This window comes from Cydia fagiglandana, chromosome Z (assembly GCF_963556715.1).
Source record: "Cydia fagiglandana chromosome Z, ilCydFagi1.1, whole genome shotgun sequence".
Classification (NCBI taxonomy): Eukaryota; Metazoa; Arthropoda; class Insecta; order Lepidoptera; family Tortricidae; genus Cydia; species Cydia fagiglandana.
The window spans coordinates 13,072,812-13,095,950 of NC_085959.1; the positions used below are offsets into that span (position 1 = coordinate 13,072,812).

Here is a 23,139-nt window from a genome sequence, read left to right on the forward strand (position 1 = left end):
TCTCGAGATATTTAGCGATGTGACAGAAAAACGGACGGACGGACGGACAAAGTGACACCATAAGGGTTCATTTATTACCGTTTTGTTTGGTACGAACACCTAAAAGGATGAGTTGATTAGTTAAAATAAGTATAAGGAGCATTCCACGGGCTGTCCCGTACAAACGCATTTTATTTCCTGTGTTGCGACTTTTTTCTCGGCATTTAAAGCAGGCGATTATTTTTCTGTGCATATTTTTGACCATTTGTCATAGAAAAGGAAACTCTTATGCCTTTAAATCTTCAGAAACTTCGCGTTTGTACGGGACAACGGTAGACAATTTCATGGAATGCTCCATAATAAGAAATGTGAAAATTTGCGATTACAAACTTTCATCTTCAAATATCCGAGGTTAGTTATCTGTTTATCAGGGTTCCGTAGTCAAAATACAATATCTATGTATGTAGGTATGTACGTATGTAGTATGCAGTCGGGAAGGACTAACACATCGACATTATGCTCATTAGAAAGGTCTTGAGTTGTACTTGATAGACATCATTAGAAAGAGTAGGTATATAGTTATTACAGTCAGCAAAAAAGTGTGTGTATAGAAAAAAACATACACGTAAGAACACTGTTATATTATTAAATTTTCGCACGACACAGGTTTAAGAAGCACACGCAGCGTTCAGAGCCAACTCAGTACGTCGCGTGCTTAGTGGAGGGTTCCCTGCGCAAGTCGGATGGCGCCTGCCGCGGCAACAACCGCTGTTGCCAGATGGTGCGCCGCGCGCGCGCCAGGGGCGACAACCCGTGCTCCAGTGGCAATGACGTCGTGAGTGCCCCTTATTGAAGTTAGTGCCCTGTCCATGTTCGAGTCTGACGTGGCAACCGCTGTTGCCAGATGGTGCGCCGCGCGCGCGCCAGGGGCGACAATCCGTGCTCCAGTGGCAATGACGTCGTGAGTGCCCCTTATTGAAGTTAGTGCCCTGTCCATGTTCGAGTCTGACATGGCAACCGCTGTTGCCAGATGGTGCGCCGCGCGCGCGCCAGGGGCGACAACCCGTGCTCCAGCGGCAATGACGTCGTGAGTGCCCCTTATTGAAGTTAGTGCCCTGTCCATGTTCGAGTCTGACGTGGCAACCGCTGTTGCCAGATGGTGCGCCGCGCGCGCGCCAGGGGCGACAACCCGTGCTCCAGCGGCAATGACGTCGTGAGTGCCCCATATTGAAGTTAGTGCCCTGTCCATGTTCGAGTCTGACGTGGCAACCGCTGTTGCCAGATGGTGCGCCGCGCGCACGCCAGGGGCGACAACCCGTGCTCCAGCGGCAATGACGTCGTGAGTACCCCTCGAGTCTGACGTGGCAACCTCTGTTGCCAGACGGTGCGGACACCGGATAGGTGCTGCTCGTTGAAGCTGGTACCAAGTTTGAGATAGACGCTGGAAAAAATACTGCAGATCTTACCTACATAGACCTAACAGTCAGTGCTATTTTTTTAGCAAGTCTTTAAGTAAAAATAGTACCTAATTTGTTAGACAATAAAATATGTGTTTTCAGTGCGAAATAATATGACATGTTATATAATCACTTGCAAATGCATGTCGCCTTTATAATTTAGGTCAAAGTGATGTAAAACGCCGAGTTAATTGCACAAAACGTAAACTACATCGAATGCACTCAAGCTCTCAGGCGCGCAAGTCAAAGCGTTTTCATTCCGGTAAAGTTTACAACGAACTACCGAGCGTTTCATCAGAATACTTATGAAATTTGAGAGACAAGTTTTTCAGAGTCATGTTAGAACTTAAGACATCGTTAGCGAATTTCGCTGTTGGGTTTGTACTTAATAATTTTGAGATTAGGCACGTCGCAAATGAGATAAAAAGTGACGTCTCACGGGTAAAGGTACCTTATGGCGGTTGACGCTTACGCTATTATTAACGCCGCTCCAATATTACTGCGGCGCTATGCGACTTAAGCGCCAGCCGCCATAAGGTACCTTTTGCCGTGGAACGTCACAAAATGTCTACCTATTTAAATCCACGCTTTTCAACTGTTTAGTTCCAATGCACCTGCAACCAACACACTACTGTCTTAAAAATAGCATATATAGAACAATTCGAATAGATATGTGCCCTGAGAGAGTTTAATTTTATTTTAAACATTTCTTCCCATGAGCCTTTATTCTTACAAATAAAGTTACATTTGGCAAGTATATTTAAATTTACGCGTTCGGTGAAATTGCTTTAAAGATTGACTAACCGTTGAGTCTATCATAGTTCGTAGTTCCCCCACGTCACGCATTTTAAAGCCCATCAATGCTATATCTACTCAGACAAACAAGCTAAGTTACACATCATCTATTTATATGAGAATAATGTGAAGACATATTTGTTACCCACGCTTTCTCCATTACTACTAAACCTGTATAAAATTTTAAATGAAAGGTGTTTCGCGATTATACGATGTGGTTTTTAAAATATTCTTGAACATCAAAACCATCAGCCTTTGGCTTTATCATTTCTTTTTCTTAATTGATCCGTTGTTTTTTCGGAGAATGGTGTGTGGGGAAGGGTGTACGGTGTACGTAGTGTACACGTCGGTTTAAGGATGACTCACGTTAGACCGGGCCGTGTCCGGGCCGGAGCTTCCAGCGCTTACTTTTCTATGACATAACATGCGATTACGTGATACTTTCCATAGAAAATGATGCGCCTGAAGCTCCGGCCCGGACACGGCCCGGTCTAACGTGAGTCATCCTTTAACCTTTCGTATGTTAAATTCTTTGTTTAATACAATAGGTTTAAATTCACTCGCACTGATCAGTGCTTAGACATACAAAGGGTTAATATAATAGCATTAAATTTGTCCTAACCAAATACAACCCTAATTTGTTTATTTTGTACAGTTCCCAGACACTCATATAGCAAATCGGTAATCAACCTCCAGGTATTCATCGGCATCGTGCGTCCCACAGTGGAGACATTCAAGAAGGAGCAACAACTCGAGCAGTTCCGCATGGAGTACCGCACTCGTCACTCCATAGACGGGCAGATCATACAGTGTGAGCAGCGCATTGGCCTGGTGACCGGGTACATGACCGACGAGGTGCAGGGCGTCAATGCTATGAACTTCATGCACCGTGATGACGTGCGCTGGGTCATCATAGCTCTGCGGGAAAGTGAGTGAAAGATGTTTGTTTTTTTTTATTATGCCACCTCTACACTATCGGCGATGATCGTTGATAGTATCATCGTGCGAGCAACCACACTATCGCCCGTAGTAGCAACAGCCTGACGATTCTCTTTGATGTGTGCCCAAAAAACGACAAATCACGGGTTGCAGGCAATGATAGACGAACACTGGCGGAGATTGCCGAGTATGCCCTCTACATTATCGTCTATCATCGCCGATAGTGTAGAGGAGCCATTACAAAACTGACCATCCAATGACCGTCATATTAGGCTAGTATTTTCAACGGCACAAAAAAAACATACATTGATGCGTCTCAGACGTATCGTGTGCACATAAACTCGATTACCGTACCACGGCTGGTTCACCCAGTGGTTTTAAAAAGAAAAAAACTAGATACTTAGTGTTTGTAAGAGAAAACAGACGGATGAGGGAACGAATTCTGAAATGGACTCCCTAGTGTAGGAAATGAAGCAAGTTGTTGTATGGAGACCCATGCATTACTTTCTCAGTCGATGAAATTTTGCTTGGTTATTGTATAGTATGAGCCGAAATTAACATATAAATAATATAAATATCCAAAAAAAAAACACTCCTAACTTAGGTATTTATACGTAAAAATACAAATCAGTTTATATATTGAACCGAGTAATTCCTCCGTCCAAAATTATTTTACCAAGTTATTTGTATCAATATTTGATACTAGAAAAACATCTAAAACTTTTGTCAAACATGAGAATATTTTATTATGATAATTCCTTTTTTTTGACGCTCGTACCCGACGAATCAATAACTTACGTAACTTCTATTATATGGCGGCAGATAGGATCGTGGTGGTTTACTAATATTTAAAACTATACATGGTGTGTCTGACCATGGGGCTTAAATCCAGGGCTTGATTTTACTCGCTAAACTAAGCTACTTTTACTATTTCACCAACCCTCAAATCGGGGAATTTTTTTTAGCTTTATCATAGAAAACGACGACATTTAATCAAAAGAAAAAGTAAAAAAAAATCGGGATTTCGAGGTTGGTGCCATAGTAAAACTAGCTCAGTTTAGCGAGTAGAATCAAGCCCTGGATTTAAAGCCCCATGGTCAGACACACACTGTATTTCTAAAGACAAGAAGACGCTCTTACTGGAATGTCTGTCTTACGTGTAACGTCCTGAATTTCATCATGTAATTTTGTATTAAGTATCAATTTTGCATTATTTCGACTTGTCTTCTGAAATCGCTCTTAAAAGACTCAATTTTTAGTAGTTACCTGGAGGATAGTCTTATTTTAATATATTAACTAAACTTGTATCGATTTGACCTCAACAGATGCTACATTGACCTGGTGTTCTGTAGGTTAAGTTACTTATCGATTATTATGATGGATTGAAATTAATTATTATAACTACATACTATGTATATCATGTACACTCTCTAATCTCTTCAGTTCATTCTAAGTAGGTATTGACGCTATGGTACACTGTGTACACAGGGGCTATTAAATATACCCAGTTAAGTGTATTAAAAAACGTTTTTAATTAAGTTCAGTCAGTCGGTGTACTGTAATTTTTTTTCTAATTAAAAATAGTTTATGTCGTATTTTTTATTTTTTTACCTAATATTCAAAATAAATTAAGTAATCAGTTGAATTGCCTGTTATTATAAGCTTCAACTACAACGCCATCTAATTTTGTATATCTATACGGATACTACCTTTATGTTATTGATGATTTTCAAGTGACCGTACTACGCTCAATCGATTTGTGCGTAACTATGGGCCCGACTCGGATTTTGAAATAGACATCTATTAGACATCACCAAGATACGATAACGATATGTTTAAGATCTAAGTAACCTGTCAAATTTGACATTTGCGCGATTCTGGGGATACTCTTGAACGATTTCCATAGGATATGACTTAGAGATCCAATTCACACCTAATAGATATCTTACTCTATCTAACGTAAAAGTGACATTGGTTGCCCGAATTGCGCTGCAAAAGAGAACTAGTTGATATCTAAACTATAACGTATCTAGAATGGATCTAGTACGTGTCGTCTCTTGTGAATATCTTGAAGTTCGATTACGGCAGTATGTGGTTGTATTCTCTTTGATTCGAGTATTTTAACCGACTTCAAAAACAGGAGCAGCGGGCGCAGCATGGTTCCATTTTTATCGCCTGTCACTATGTCCGTTACTTTCGCACTTACATACTTGTTAGTTGTTAGAACGTGACAGTAATGGTGATAAGCGATAAAAATGCGACCGTGCTACTGGTGCAGGGTATCAATTATACCTTTTACCATATAAAGGCTTTTCCTGGGAACCATGTTTTGACAAAACCTTATGTTTATTGTTTCTACTAACACAACGAGAGCCATTAGATGGTGCCTACATAAGTATGTAAAAAAAGTTGTTATATAAGTACACCGTGTTTTTATTGAATTCCGTTAACTTCGGGGTATGGTTAAGTACGTTTAAGAGAACTAAATGGCATAGTTAATTTAAAAAAAAAAATTTTTTTTGCTTTTAAACAGAAAAATTAAGTTTAAAAAGTAATTAAATGTAGCATGTAGCGTTGTAAGACGGGCATTACATTTAACTCAACCAAACAATTGAAATCTGTGACATATCAATGTCATTTCGAACATCGATCGACCGAGATTGTACTTAAGTTTAGTAGCAAATGTATGAAGTCATTCTGAACACTAATCAATATGTAAACCGGCCTTAAGGCAAGTGTACACGCTTGTAGAGGTCTTATAGGAAAAAAATAAAATATTGATTATCTCCGAAATGGAGTTAATTAGAATATCGGTGTCTTTGAGAAAGTTACTTAATTTAAGGTCAGGAATGCACCCTTGAAATTAACGAAAAACAAAAAAAAACACGGTGTAGAACAGTTATCATCAACACAACTAACAAGTATCTATTCATAGATACCACTTGTTTACTGTCTGTGCATCTGGCATGTTATCACTTCATGGTAATTACTTTTGATAAACATTTTCTACATTTCCATTGCTTTGCATAACGACAAATTATAAGTAGGTACATAGGTACATACCTACAATTCACTTTATCATTTCTATGTCTAACCCCTGACATGTCATAAGTACTGGGATAGTACATTAAGTCGTGACGTTACTTAAACATTTATTTAACCTACGACTAAGGGCCACCCCACATTTAGCGTCTTTCGAGCGTCGGCGTCTGGTCAGCGCTATGGAAAATGACGTCGCTGCGCAGTTGCGTCGACGTTGCGTCGAGCAGCGGCCATAGAGTTGTAGACGCCGACGCTCGTAAAACGCTAAATGTGGGGTGGCCCTAAACTTGTAGTCTTACATAAAAAAAACCTACGAATTACAAAACAAAATTTTATCATCGTATTACTTTTACTCGTAACGGGCGTTATTTTACGCGGACGTATTTAAAACTGGGAGCAAGGATTAAAAACCGGACTAAAGTTGACCGTAACTGATTTATTTGCTATTAAATAATAATACTTAATTAGGTAAAGCAAAATCATCCTAAGTATATGTACATTTAAAAAAAATACTCTTGGAAATAAATAAATTAGAATAAATTTATTATTTTTATTAATTTTTATATAAATCCGAATTTCTTCTAATATGTATTTTCTAGCACATAAATATATACACAACTTCCTTTTGGAATTTTGAAGTCAGTGAAAAATAAACAATAAATATGGTCACAATTCGTCACGTCCGTGGTCACGTCATAATAATGAAAAGGAACACAGAGAAAAATCATCACCAGGAATTAAAAAACAGTTCTGTACTGGGGGAAAAAATGAAGTTTTAGTAATAATTATGGACGTTTCACTATTTCTGTAAAGTTTATTTATTTCTACAAACAGCTCAGTAATCCCAAATATAATTTCAACAAACAGATAATAGAAATTGCAAGAACTAATAGAAATTGCAAAAAACAATTTGTTCCTATTAGTTAACTCTCCTTGTCCCCGGATTAAGTTTATTTTTGTAATTCTGAGTGTATTTTTGTTGTACTTTTCTCTCAGTGAATAAAGGAATTAACGACGGACTATATTTATTATATGCTGGAGTATAATTTTTAGCGTTTTGTAAATTCTCTTTATAAATTTTCTTTTCGAATTACCATTTAGGACCAATAAAAACGTAATTAAAGCTAAAAATACTCTGTCGGATTTCTTAATTTTTTTTTATATTCATTGTTTGTTTTATGGATTTTTATTGTGTATGCTTTGTCTTATTGCTTTATTGTATGTGTATAATGCTTAAGTATTCTATACTTGCAACGCTGCATTATGCACTTTGCCAGTAACATATAAAACAAACATCTAATTTTTATTTCAAGCTTAGAGCAAAGATTTCAATAAATTTTCATTCCAAGAGAAGCAGTGCCTAAGCTCAGCCTGTAACGTGGGAATCTTAGAGAAATACCTAATGCCGATATGTTGCGGTATAATACACGTTAATAATATTTTCCAATAATGTCTTAAAAATCCTTTTGTAGTATCACGCGTGGCCGCCTACGCGGATATCATGTTATGCACTGGTATAGTCGTGAACCTGAGTATAATCGTTACGATGTGGCTTTGTTAAAACATAACTTTTTCTTTTTCAATGCTATGTTAAGCCTCACAACCGATTTTTGGAGTGAACGTTTCGGTTCTCTAAAATAAAAAATGTAGAAAAAGAATAGGCCTGTTGCAAGTAACAAAGAAGTGGAAGTGGAAATAATGGTTTCAAAGAAACATCTATGTTAATATGATTCTAAAAAATGGCCCAATCTCAGTATAAACTGAAGGATTATTAAGATATTCAATAAAATAAAAGTGCAAAATTCTCCAATCGGCCATTATTACTGAAACGCCAATCAGAAGCGTTCTAAACAGTGACGTCATCAATCCATAACATATTTCTTAGAGCAACATACACAACCTCATTGACCGAAATCTATACGTCCTCACCAAAGAGTTCGAAAGGTGCAAAAAAAAATATTATTTCGCCACTAAACATTTATTACGTCCAAAAAATATTATTACACGATATAAAGTAGATATCTATTTGTTATTATTTAAATAAAATGCTAAATAATACGATATTTCAACAACAAACTTTTTTAATTATTTGGCTGAATGGAACTATCATTGCCATGTTGGCTGTCGTAACTAGAAAAAGTGAAAAATTAAAAAGTAAACCAGCGCTCGGTGATTTTCACTCAAAATTTACATGTATCTAAATAATTCATTTTAAACTGCAACCGTGTGAGAGTTTTTTGTGTAAAATAAGTTATTGTGATAAATTATTGTAATGTATTTGTCATCCCTAATCGTAATATATGGTGCTGAATTAACAATATCATTCGGATTCAAGGGAAATTCGTAACTGTAAGTATGTAAACATTGTCTACCACCCTACCACCAACTAAATTATGACGTCACAAATGGCATGCGAGGCGTTTTCGCGCGAAGTTTAAACTAGCTATAATAAAATGCAATCATCTATGTTAAATCTTATGTGTATAGCTGAAATATTGTGTTTTTCGGAACCAATACAGGTGTACCGACAATAATACAAGGGATTTCAAAATTTGTCATCAGGCCTATTGAAATTTTAAGCGAACCATCACTAAACTAAACGAACCGAACCCAAAAATTAGGAACTTCTCGATTTCTTAAAGGGTCAAACCGATCACTGTGTTACGTTCTTTCCTGTGGACATACACAAAGTTAAGGGCTATAAAGGTTAATTTTCTTATTTAACCCTAACCCACGTAAAAAGGTCCTCCTTTTATTTACAGAACTATGATAAAATCATTACTTACATGCCCACAAGCTGTTAACTATTGCTCACAGGGGAGAAAAATGTACAGCTCGCGCGAACACGCTAGTTTTCTCTCCTGTGGGCAATAGTTAACAGCTTGTGGGCATGTAAGTAATGATTTTATCATAGTTCTGTAAATAAAAGGAGGACCTTTTTACGTGGATAAGGGTTAAATAAGATAATTAATCTTTATAGCCCTTAACTTTGTGTATGTCCACAGGAAAGAACGTAACACAGTGATCTGTTTGACCCTAAAGGCTGGGTACATTTTGAGGTTTTTTTATGCCGTTTTCAAGATTGGATGAAAGGTGAAAATCAAAGGGATCTTCAAATATTAAAGGCACCTCTTTTGTGATTTTTAGTAAACCGTGCATTTGCGTTCATAAATAATCACTTTAGTGCATATTTTTAGTATATTTTCTATATGCAGCGCGTGCGCCCGTAAGGGACGGGACGCAATGCGATGAAATTAAACGCATAAACAAAATGCGATCAAAAATATCTAATTTCATATTCGTTCTTTTATGTTTTGTTTAAATCTAACTTTACTGTTAACGTGATCCTTAGGTATATTATATTTTACATTACATGTATGTACAATCTTTTGATTTCAGTGTATGACCAGCACCGCCTCTACGGCGAGTCGTGTTATCGTCTCATGATGAAGAACGGCCAGTTCATCTACATGAGGACCAGGGGCGCTCTCGAGGTAAACATATGTATAATACACTTGCTAAGCGGGGGTTTACAGACTGGAAATTAGAAAGGAACAAAAGATATAGCGCACCGAGCCATATTTGTGACTGAAGATGAAAGTAGGTACCTATACTTCCGTTTAAAGCTTGACTATATAGTCAAATCCCTCGGCTATGACCATAACAATTATATGCTAAAGTTACATTACTACTAATTACATACATTACTTAGTCCTGATTATTAGCGTCACCTCCGGTGGCCAGGGCTGGGATAAAACCACTTTAAACTCTCGCGTTTTGTACACATATTTGATTACACAAACGGGTCTACCGCGATATAATGTCATTGTTTTAATTTGATCGTGAAAGACATACAGAGTCTTTCCGTGGCCACAGCTGGTGCAACTCAGCTTAAACGTCGGAATTAAAGGTAAAAACAATGAAATTATATCGCGATAGACCCGTTTGTGTAATTCAATATGTAAAACCAGCTTCTTTTGCATTAGCGGCAGACGTCATGACCACAAGCGAAAACATATTTATTAAATAAAATAATTTGATTTGCTGCCATGTTTAAACAGATATTTTTAATAATTTCTAGGTGGAGACCGGCACTAAGGCGGTGACCAGCTTTGTATGCACGAACACCATGATGAACCCGGACGAGGGCCAGCACCTCATCAAGATGATGAAGATGAAGTTCACCATGCTCGTCAATAACAACCAGGAGCCGCCGCAGGAGCCTGAGGTCACTGAGGTGAGTTCTAACATTAATAGGATTATAGACCGACCGCTTAAAAAAAAACCGGGCAAGTGCGAGTCGGACTCGCGCACGAAGGGTTCCGTACCATAAAGCAAAAAAAAAACGGAAAAAAATGCAAAAATAAAACGGTCACCCATCCAAGTACTGACCACGCCCGACGTTGCTTAACTTTTGTCAAAAATTACGTTTGCTGTATGGGAGCCCCACTTAAATCTTTATTTTATTCTGTTTTTAGTATTTGTTGTTATAGCGGCAACAGAAATACATCAACTGTGAAAATTTCAACTGTCTAGCTATCACGGTTCGTGAGATACAGCCTGGTGACAGACAGACGGACAAACGGACGGACGGACGGACAGCGAAGTCTTAGTAATAGGGTCCCGTTTTACCCTTTGGGTACGGAACCCTAAAAATGAGTCCTCGCCTGTGCGGTACGGGGGCGGGCGACCAAGGGCGGCGGGGAAGGTGCGGGCGCCGCCGTACGCCTGCCGCCCACCCCCCGCGTGTAGCACAGGCGAGGACTCATTTAATCGGTCGGTCTATAGAGCTCTTTCCCGCTATCGTACCTACAGTTTTTTGCGGGTACGGTTTTCTGCAGAATCCCTTTTTCTGTAAGTAGTATGCGTGCAGTATCCCGTAACAGAATGCTCGTATGAACGTTACTATATTAGCACGAATACTTACACAGTAAACCGTTCCCACAAAAAAACGACCCGTCAGTGGGAAAGAGCTCTTATAGGAATAGAATTTCAAGTAAACTCGTAAAATGGTTACTTTAGAATATTGAGGTTACTTTTGATAGTAAGTATTAAAAGGCCACAAAAATTAACATCATTAATTATTTACTTTCTCAGGGGCTTCACCAAGAGGCAGCTCCCCCCCCCCACCCCTTCTATTCCTCCCTAAACTAAAGTAATGCCCTAACTAGATGTATGCCCCTCCCACTCCCCTTGGCCATTGGCCATAATTAACTGCATATGAATGTTATGTTCAATCATTCTTAAAAAGCTTGCAGGAGTTGACAACAATACTCTACCATTGCAGACAAACGACGATTCAATACCGGTTGAAGATCCAAAACAGCTCGAGAAAGTCATCCTCCACCTGGTGACCAACTTACCTTCGCCCCAGTCCGACGAGAAGGACCACAGCTTGTCGCCCGAGAGAGACGGGCCCCACGTTCACTTGGCCATAATACCGCCCCGCAAAGAGCGCATCGTAATGGGTATAGAGAAAATATACACCGTCATTAAAAATTTCAACAATCCCAACATTGACGAACATGTTGACGTTAAGCGTATAAGAGCTTCTAGCGTAGAGGCAACCACGCCTTCCCATGATACTCAGGATGCATCCCCGGAAAACGCCCCCGCGACGCTTCCTACAATCTCGACCATCACCAATAAACATTACCGCACACAATCAAACTTGAACGACTTTGGAGAAATATTTCAGAACCTTAAACCTGCTCTGCCAAAAGAAGAAAGCCGTGAAGTAAAAACACCAACGTCCTTCGCTGAATATATAGTTAAACAACCTAACAAACAGACCAAGTTTAATTTTACAAAAACGGGAAAAGTTTGCGAAATTGTAAACCTGGAAGAGCCCGGTTCTAGTTTTAGCGTCATTGGAACGAAACGCTCTATGGATTTTTCAGCTGAAGCCGATTTTTCGAAAAAGAAGTCTGCTCAGAACGAACCCGAGGAAGCAGTAAACGGCCGCAGCTCTCCAACGTTAGAGAGTTTCTTCAATGATGCCAGTAAGTATCATTCCAGCTCCGAACGCTATTTTTACGTTGTTGTTACGTTGATACGCTGAGTGCCATAGTTTCGAATTCAAATACATACAAGGATTTCAAATCCATACTCTTATATTATAAAAAATGTCCAGTTTGCCGACAAGCTTAAAAAAATCTGTTCTACGCCTGACTTCAATTGTTTACGAGTATGCATTTTAGCGGATAAGTGGACTATTGCACGAAATGTCGATTAAATTTAAAACAAAAGATTAGGTCATTGTATTTATAATTGTTCTGACATTTAATAATATTGCTAAACTATTTCTGTTTTAGTTCTAAACACACAAATTTCCCAGCTTGATGATGCCCTGATATCTTTGGAAGATACAATCGATCCATTCCCCGATCTTTTGGTGAGTTCCTGAAAAGTTAATAAATAAATAATATAATATTCTTTAATAGAAAAATTTACCTTCGATTCAAAATAGTTACATACCTAGGGAGGTGAATTCGTAAATGTTCCAGATCACAGGTGTTTGTGTAATATATATGCGATCTGGGGCTTTACGAATTACCATCCGTGGTTTGTCTAAAGTTTTACGTCTTGCCTTGGCCAGGAAGTGAGATTTTCTTCTCGCGTAGCGTTTATCTCATACTAAAATAGCGTAAAATTACACCCCTTATTTCTTTGACCTATATGTATACCTATACAAGTTTGTTATTAATTTTCCCCAGAGATAAGACCTAGCTAGATCGATTTTTCGTCCCCGAAAACCCCCATATAGCAAATTTAACCGAAATATATAAATAATAAAATAAATAAACAAACAAATATTGCTCGTTCAAACGTATAAGATATATATTTATGACTCTATGTATGTTTATGACTCTAAGGATGTTTTATATTTACATTAAATTGAAATGTTGTGACTTGCAGATATCTCAGGACGTGCAAGATATATTAGGTGGCCTAGACCCGGACGAGCAGCCTGAGCCAAATTAACAATAAACCGTTCAGCCAAGTTGCGGCACCAACCGGATCTCCTGTAAATATGACGCCAGTTACACGTGAAATCATATTTTCCGTGAAAGGTAATGCAAATTGATAATCTTGACTTTAGAGCAAGCCATTATGATAATATCTCGATTAAGTATGTAGTTTGCTGCCACGCACTCGATATCCATTATACCAGTGGCCTATTTTATAAAGCTACAAGTTACAATTTACAAGCGGAAGTCTCGTTCTAACACATAGGGTTAGAAAGAGACTTCCGCTTGTAAATTGTAACTTGTAGCTTTATAAAATAGGCCACAGGTATCGTACATGTAAAAAATGGTATGGTAAATCTGTCGTCTATGTATTTAAACGTTTAGCTAGGTCTTGATAAGTGTACCTACTTATATTTTATACCTAATTCATTATAATCATAATTGTGAGTTCAAAATGGTTTTGAAACAACTAGGGCGCAATAACATTTTTTCCCAGACATACTCTGTTTCTTATACAGTATCTTGCTACTTATCAAGACCTGACATAATCATTTATCATATATAATTAGGATTCTCTGAAACGCCACGCGCCTAATGCACCTACCTACGATTACATAGCTTCTGAGTTCGGTAACAATGCTATTCATAATAATGTTTTTCTTAAACTTATGTTAATATGCTATTTTTGTATTGAATGTACAGTTTTCTGCAGGAAAAAGTAGTCAGTATAACAGATTTTATGAAAAGGTAAACATTTCTCTGTAGCTGGCCGTACTTACATTCCATGAGTGAATAATATTTTACAGCGAGTACGTATACTGTAGAAGGAGCATTCAAAGGTAATGTCCCATATAAACAAGATTTTTCTAGAGACCCCATGATTCATAGGAGTTCATACCCATGCGAACGAATTGCTCTATCTGTGACAAATCACAAAATTAAAAACATGCATTTGATGGTCCCGTGGAATCCTCCAGAAACGATAACACGAACTAAGAATTATTCTAAATAAACGTATAATATGTACCTAAATAAGGAATGGCCTAAAAATCACGAATAAACACAACTAAGCATTGCGACTTGGGAAATTCCGTATATAATCTGCTCATATTAGTCGCTTAACTTCAAAACTCGGGTAAAAAAATCCATCTGTCAGATTATACGATTTAGGTAGTAAGACAAGGTAAAAAGGTAGATATTTGTTGAGAGGGTCGAATGGATTTACCCGAGTTTGAAGTTAAGGGACACATATAATGTATATATATACTTTACATAATTAAGTGGGCTTTTTTGTGCGTTGTATAAATGATGTGCTTTTATGCGAATTTTTAGCGAAGTAGTGTATTTGTTTTACGTAGTTTTTAGTCGGAGATCTCTAGAATTTCAACCATGATCTTCTTTATTGTGTTTATTAAGTAATATCAATATTATGTTTATTGTCTGAGGTTATATATTATGTATATATATACGATTTATATTATTCGAATACTTAGTAAGTGTAAGATAATTTCTAGAGTACGGTGTTATGAGCCCCAGTTTATCGGGTAGAAATAAATATTTTAATTACGTAGACATCTATATTCTTGATATGCTAATTTATTTTTATATAGGCACACGTAAATGTACAGTGTATTGTTTATTTTTATGTGTAATATATTATGCATGGCTATACAAGTTGTTCCATTATCTTGTCTGTTCTGTTTACATAATTTTCGAGAGAAGTTTATCGTAGCAAAGAAAAATTGATTTTCATTTAGGTAATAAATGCGAGTGTTTCCGAGAGAGTTTGGGACAGAAAATAAGTGAAAAGTTTATGTGTATCTGTAAATAATTGCTTCTGAATGAAATAAATCTATAAACTTGATGTCGTAGTAATATTATAAATGGGGAGTTAAATATATTCACCTCCTTTCAGAAACCAATTAATGAGTGGAGCTTGGATATTGAATACCTTTACGGCACCCACACGATACCAAACTTTGGAAGAACGTAACCTGACGAGGCGTGTATGTAATACAAAGAAACAATATCTAAAATTGTATAGTATAAAGTACGTAGTTGAAGAGTAAGTAGTCTAGGTGTAAATTATGTATGGAACTCATATTTTCTACTGAACGTATATATAAATAAGTAAGTATGAATTTGAATGTGAAAGAGTATATTTTTAATCTAAATGTTGAGTAGTTTTTGATATAAAGAGTAAAGTGAATGTGTAGTAGTAATGTAGTTCCCCGGAATCCGTTAGTAGCATAACTTCGTGAACGGGTATACTTTGCCATAAGGTTAGCCTTAAGTATTTCGACAACCCATGAGTGAACTTTGCACATACACACTTATATAGGATATGGACGACTGTATCATGACACACACATTAAATACTTACACTGTGCTAAAGTACTTGTTATTATAATTGTAATCGTAACTTAATGTCCAATTTACGCATAGTATGGATACTAATTCCATTTTCTTGGCATGTACACAGCAAGTTATATAATTTTATGTAGGTGTCTAATTGATTTTGATGAATGAGTTCATAGTTATGAAAGAAAGTCTTGATTACTTTAATTACATTAGTTTTGTAAGTATTGCGTATGTAGGTTACAATAACATTTGTTAATAGCTTTTTGATAATGTGAAAATGAAAACTTCCTTGCATTGTGATGTAAATAAAAATCTCGATACCAATGCTACTTACCTAATACTACTCGTACGTTGTAGGGACGATACGCAAAACCCAATTTCCCTTATGGCTCGCACATGGCGCAAGTAACCCACACTAGTTGAAGCCCGGGCTACGTACGCAAACAGCATTCTTCATTTACTCGCCTATGCGTTATGTACTCGTATATACATGATATTCCTACAAAGGTATATCATGCATATACATAACTGGTGCAAGCATGGCGCAAGTTACTTGCGCAAATGGTACGCGCACGCTGTTAATATTCACCCGCGTTTTTACTTATTTCAGCCACGCTGGTGACGTGGATTATTTGTGCGTGTAGATAACTCGCGTACATGCTTAAACGTTCGTAGACCCACACAATACTTTACATACCTTTGTTGGTAACTTATAACATAACCTGCGCGAGTTGCGTGCGCTATTTATGAGTAAATGTAGGTTGTTAACCAAGGGACGAAGGACACCCAATGCTGATGAGTTATTTTGGCGCTCAAACGAAGTCAGAATGGGTGCCTTTTGCCTCGGAAAAGAGATAGGGGCTTAAGAGCCCTTCAACGTTCACACTAGCGCCACAGCTTAATAAATAATCGTGATTATTTCAATTTAACGAAAGATATTGAAAAAAGGGGGCCGCTACGGACTGTATTGTGTATTTAAGTACCTTTTATGTTGCTGGTTTCGTCGATCTAGCTAGGACCTCAAAACAAAAACAGCCGTTTTAACTTTGGACCCATAGATTGATGAATCCAGCAACATAAAAACTAGTCTAATGTGTTCAAAAGGTACTTAAATACACAATACAGTCCGTAGCGGCCCCTTTTTTTCAATATCTTTCGTTAAATTAAAATAATCACGATTATTTAGCTGTGGCGCTAGTGTGCACGTTGAAGGGCTCTTAAAAGTTACGCCAAAAAAGTAAACTTCCACTCGGTAATGTGTCCAAATAACACAACGAAATTATTTTCTAAGTAAAACACGTGCGAGTCTAATTGAACTTAAAAAAAAATTAATACTCTTTATTTACACAAGCATGTAGGTACTTAGATAATCGAATCTGCGAGCGGTTTAAGGTGAAGTGTAGCCGAACGTAAGTAGGTTACTATTTAGTAACACTTAGTATCGACATAATATGATCTCAAACCTTCCAGTGTACAACAAATTATCTTTTTTTTTAATAGAGGGGGGACATTATTTTATAATTGGGGAACATTATTAAAAGCTATGTATATTTTGAAGTACACAGTCTCGTGAAATAAAATCCTATACGTACAGAAACTTTACCTTCATGTTTATACTAATATCCAGAATTAGAAAGAGTAAATTGAATACTTCGTTTTTGTAGCATTCAATAGAAAAAAGTTAATAATTATAGGCAGAAAGCTAAAATTATTTACTAAAGTAAATTAGAAGTATAGCAACAAATAAAAAAAACTATAATTTAGAAGTGTAGCAAGCACGTAAATAAAAATAGTTACTCTACAAGTTATGAAATGAAGTTTGGCAATGTCATCATTAATGTCTAATTTAAATTATTTATTTCAAATTCTCCCCATCTTCTTTAAAATACACAGCTATAGGTAAGTATAGGGTATTTACGTGTTTAAGGAAGGGGGTGTATTCATTTAAGTAGATTATGTTTTTTTATCTAATAGTTTAAAAAAAGAACCATTAATGTGGAGCAGATACTTTTGAACTCGAACTGAAGAGATATAATTATTTGTAATTATATATATGTAAAAGGCCTGGCAACAAAGAGTAGAAATTAAAAAGTGGCAACACTGTAGTGTCGTCCCATTCTCTTATATAAATTGATTTGAAAGGAACGACACTACAATGTTGCCACTTTTTAATTTCTACTCTTTTTTGCCAAGCTATAGTTTATGGTTGCAGAATAGTTTTGGCAAGTTGTGTTATCCGCTACTATTTATTGAAGTTGACAGTGCAGTCAAAATCGAACACCGTTATCAAACACTGGTTATAATATATCATATGGTTATATATAAACGTTTTGCCTTTAAATTCGTATGAGTGAATTTATTTTCGAACATGTATATCAGTTGCCGAACGATGTTAAATTTGCTATACTGGGTGTGGCCTGTAACACGAGCAAATACTTAAAACATAGATTGTACTCCTCAAACGGTGACACTTTTGTTCAACAACTTTAAAAAAATGATGAAGTACCTATTTAAACTTCCTATTTTTCATACAAAATAAATATAATCTTCAATGGACGCCATCGCCATGCCATATTATTTGTGATTGGCGTTGCTTGTCATGCCTTAAACATAACAAAATTCGCAATACATTGCGTCTTAGAATAAACTTTAAAGTGTATTAAAAATCAAACCACGAGTTATTTTTAAAAGTTGCTGAACAAATGTTGGTCAGTATGAGGAGTACAGCCTACAGTTTAATTTTTTGCGCGTATTACAGGCCACACCCGGTATAGCATTGTACCACTTGTAGCAAATAAGGTTAGTACCTATGCATTACGATTTTTGATTAGTTGCAATTTATTTTGAATCAATAGGTACCATCACGCTCCGCGTTGTTGCGCCATTCAGTGTCCTAGCTAAATTGGTTGTTGAATACGCTATAGAATTTCCAATTTAGCAAGAACCTCGAATGGTATAACAATATCGTGTGGCGACTGTACATACCATACACGTTATCTGAAAAGCAAAGTTGTTCGTAGGTATAAGATAGGTGTTAACTATTGAGAAGTATATATGAGCTTTACATGGCTGCAAAAATATTTTTGTGCGCAGTTTTCCGTCACCCTTTTTGACATTCTTATAACCACATACAATAGATTAAGGATTCAATATTGTTTTATAACTTTTAAATGAATTTTATACAACTAGGTGTTTAATATTTATTGACGTGTTAATTAGCCACTTCTATAACCCAGTCCAGGAGTAAATTGTTTAACAAAAGTGCCATCTAGTTTTAAAAATTTGTCTGAATAAATAGATTTACCTCTTTTATACAGTAAAAGTACGTTACGTTCAGTACGGCTACCATCAGTTTTGACGTTGATATAACGCTCACGTCTACGTAATTTACTTTCTGTATATCTCGCTTGCACTAATATGCCAGTATGAGCGAGATGCATATAAAGTATAAGTTACGTAGACGTGAGGGCATATGTCAATGTCAAAACTGGTGGTAGCCGTACAGTACGAATACAAGGGTTGTGTACTATTCTACACATTAATTAATTCTCTATTTACATGGTCCCATTGTGTTGATGAGTTGCATCAAAGGCCCCCCCCCCCCCCCACATCTGGCGTCTTTCGAGCGTCGGCGTCTACAATTCTATGGCCGACGTCGACGCAGCGTCGACGCAACTGCGCAGCGACGTCATTTTCCATAGCGCTGGATCGACGCCGACAGACGCCGACGCTCGAAAGACGCCAGATGTGGGGGGGGCCAAAACTCTACATACTCGTACATATACCACTACGTTGTTTCAGCTGATACTACCCCAAAATGTATAAAAGCAGAAAATGAGTGCGTTAGGATCACTTTAAAGATTATTTAGTAAGGTTTTTTGCATGTCCTTATTTGTAGGGGCTTGAACTTTATGTTGTTTCCATACTGAGGGGTATAATTCCGATTGGGAAGTGAGGCTGACTCCGGTGGCTTATTAAAAGCATTTTTTTAGTCGTAACCGCTAATCTTAGGTGTTATAGATATGCACAATAACTGGTTAAAATGCCTAAAATAAGAAGTTTATATGTGCTTTCTTATTTCTGGCTACGTACAGGAGTCGGGCCGACTTTCCAAACGGAACTATACAAGCATAATAAATAAGTAGTATCTAACGTTCTACAGGGGAATTCGGGAGAGATGAGCAAGACCAACGAGTTAATGAATCGTGTACAGTCACCTGCAATAATATGTTACTCTTCGAAGGCCGCAAAAATATGTGACACGCTCTTACGGCTCTATAAATAAGATCGTGTCAGATATTTTTGCGGCCTATGTTGTGTAACATATTATTGCAGGTGACTGTACCATCGCAATTAGGTTAAACATAAACAACTACGCTAACTTAAAAAACGCATTTAACCGATTTTCAAGACCATATATAGTGATCCCATACTGCTGTGAACAAAGTTTTGTACGGAGCACTAAAAAATAAACGTTAATATCACTAACACTGGTACGAAACAGTAACTTATAATTTACTCGTACTTTATCTGTAGGGTTGATTCTGCTCACGTCTCCAAGAGCACCCTGTATAATTATGTTGACATTATTGTTTTGGATCTATATTAAAACGGTGCCAAATATTTCATGCACGTCAGAAGGTAAAATCTAGTCTTAAACATAACAAAAAATATCAGAATCCGAATTATAACAACGTACCCGCTAACAATGCTTGGTCAAATGCGTCACAAAAATGTTAAATGCCTAAAAATAATTTGGTTTTTAGGTATTTTTGATTTTATTTTATTGACATAAATCGTTCACGATGCCAAATGTCACAAATTACATTATATAGTAGATGACGTGCATGAAAAATAAAATATGCATATCGTGAGACTGAGTATTTTAGTGGATATGTTCTATAAGTTTAGCAGCTAGAGTTCCCTCTGGGGCCGTTATTTAATCCTTGAAAATTATTATTAAAATTAAGTAAATAAAGACTTTTGTACTCTCTAGGTGAGGTAACTAAAGTTATTTTTTCTACTAAGTCTTGAATGAGGTTTTTTATAAGTACCTAAATTTATAGGTTGACTCACGTTACGATTTCCTCTCATTTTTTCTCGTTTCGTAAGATATCGCCTAATATAAATTGAAAATAGCGGCAGCCCAAGTCACACACATCGCAGATATTTTTAATGTTGTGTGTACGTCGTGATTATGACTATTATAGTCGCACCATTTTCTTGCTTGCACTAGTTGCACCATGCAATTGGACGTCAAGGTCAAGCCGAATGTGAAATAATTAAACTAAGGGCTGATTTAGACGGCGCGGCGCGCGAACTCTCATGCGATTACAGTTACATTGCGGACTGATGGTGACGTCTAATTCAACCGACCGAACAAAAACCGCAATGTAATGAAACTCGCATGCGAATTCTCGCGTCGTCTAAATGAGCCCTTAATTCTAATAAGTAGCACAACACTCGTGCCGAGCGTGGTTTGGGTTGTCTTAACATTACGTGAGTCTTCCTCACACCTTTTTACGGTGTCGTAAAATCAACGTTAAAGATATGTTTTTACATTTTTCGCCTTATTACAGAAGTGAGGTAAGGTGCAAAAGTGTAAATATATATTTGACGTCGACTGTACGTGAAAGCCGCAACATAGGTAGGTACTAGTTATGTAGTTTTATATTTTCTACTGAATAAATATAGAAAAATATGTATCTCTATAAAACAACATGTATTTATGGACTGAAATTTTTATCTTTTTTTTTATGATGTTTACATACCTTTTCCTACCTGCACTACCACTTACGAGTATTTGCCAGTTTTATTATAATACCGACTCAGGGGGCCGATTTTTGAAATTCGACCACTCGATTTCGTGTATTTTGTTAAATGATATCTCCACTACTAGGCGTTTAAATTCTACTAATAGAATTGAAATCGAGTGGTCAATACCACTAGATTCCAAAATTCGATCGCTCGTATTTCAAAAATTTGCATTTCGCCGTTTTCCACCGATTTTCGAGTGACGAAATCGAGTGATCGAAATTCAAAAATCGGCAAAAAATGTTCTATAGGCATGTAAAGTAGGTATTTTAAATGGTACTTTACTAACTGTGCCATTTATTACTTAGATTTAAATTAGAAATGCCTCAAATGGACAAATACCTAAGAGGTAGTGTATATGTTATTATTATGCTACGCTACGTATTTGATCGCCTTATTGGCCGTTCGAAGCACGTTAAATCAGTTGAAAATATATCGGTACACGGCGGTAAGAAGTTGATATCTCGGGATATTTGTTGAAGAAATTTGAACTTAAAATAAAACTGCATAAGGTTCAAGTTTCTTCCATTTTTTCCCGGGAGTTATCAACTTTTTCCCGCCGTGTACGGATATAATATTTAGTGATATGCAAGTAGGTGCAGAACTGCTTCGTAGTCAATGTTGCCATTAATACCTATACTTGTTATTAGTTCTAGTGTGTAGGTTACTATGTGTGTATGTGTATTAAGATTGTAGTTTCTGTAATATAAAAATACTGTCGCAATCCCAGTCAGGTCATTTAAAGTGGATCTACAGACTTGATTATTCGAGTAGCCTGGGCCGGTCCGTCTGATGTTCTTCAACTAGATATGTATATATTATAACTAACTATGCATATTATGGATAAAAATAAACGCCTATCCATTACGGTTAAGTATTGGCATACTCGTACGTACGGAAGATATTGGCATACGCGTTTATTCGGACGTCGCTCAGATGAGTGAACGCGACATCGTACCGGAGCGGGACGCGGATCCGCGTCTAAAGTATAGCGGCGTTCAAAAGTGCATGGATAGATGTCGAACGTAATGTCTTAACCTTTTGAACGCCACAGACGGCAATTGACGTCAACGTAAAATCGTGACAACGACGCCAAAGACGGCATTTGACGTCGATCGTTTTTTGATGAAAATCTACTGAAAAACACCCCACTTTTAAGTTAACATTATTTATTCACAAAACTAAATTTTACCACCGTGGCGTCAGTGGCATGGCAAATGGATGCGCCGTTTGGCGTTCAAAAGGTTAATATTACGATTGAAACAGGTCCATGTACTTTTGAACGCCAGTGTAACACCACGTAAACTATACGGACTCGTCTATTTCCTAATCCTAGATTCCGAACATTATTTATTACATTTAGGGTCGGTTGCACCAAACCGCCTGTCACCGTTAAAGCGTTCGCTATTTTTTTTGTATGAGAAGTTTCATACTACACTGTTGATTGACATTAATCAGTCCGTTAAATATGGTTGGTGCAACTGGCCCATGCATGCAAAAACTTATCAAACTATATGTGGATCACTAAATATGATGTGCAAAAGCTGCTTCTCTCAAAAAACGGCTATCCAACGACACCCCATCCCCACACCATAGGGTTGAAGCTGTTCGCGTCCATACTTCCGTGAAGTAACTTTTATACTAAACACGTTTACCAAATATCACGCGAGATGGCGCTGTACCAAAAGCGGCGATTCCTACATCGCGCTAACGACTTTTTTATTGGGATTGTATATAAGGGTTGGGAATTATTTTTAATATATTGGCTTTATTTGTGACTG

At 37.1% G+C, this 23,139-nt stretch overlaps 1 protein-coding gene across 2 annotated transcripts in view; it reads left to right on the forward strand.

Moving 5' to 3' along the window:
• Positions 1-16,000, forward strand: part of LOC134678671 (neuronal PAS domain-containing protein 2-like) — a 69,533-nt gene extending 53,533 nt beyond the window's left edge. The window contains exons 5-12 of one of the 2 annotated variants that reach the window (XM_063537318.1): positions 646-814; positions 2,928-3,159; positions 9,612-9,706; positions 10,294-10,449; positions 11,500-12,214; positions 12,527-12,606; positions 13,131-13,285; positions 15,099-16,000. In XM_063537318.1, coding sequence (XP_063393388.1) covers positions 646-814; positions 2,928-3,159; positions 9,612-9,706; positions 10,294-10,449; positions 11,500-12,214; positions 12,527-12,606; positions 13,131-13,196 — 1,513 coding nt within the window. In that variant the 3' untranslated portion in view covers positions 13,197-13,285; positions 15,099-16,000. The remainder of the gene's footprint in view (positions 1-645; positions 815-2,927; positions 3,160-9,611; positions 9,707-10,293; positions 10,450-11,499; positions 12,215-12,526; positions 12,607-13,130; positions 13,286-15,098) is intronic. The other variant, XM_063537317.1, reaches the window with a different exon arrangement.
• Positions 16,001-23,139: the final 7,139 nt, after the last annotated feature.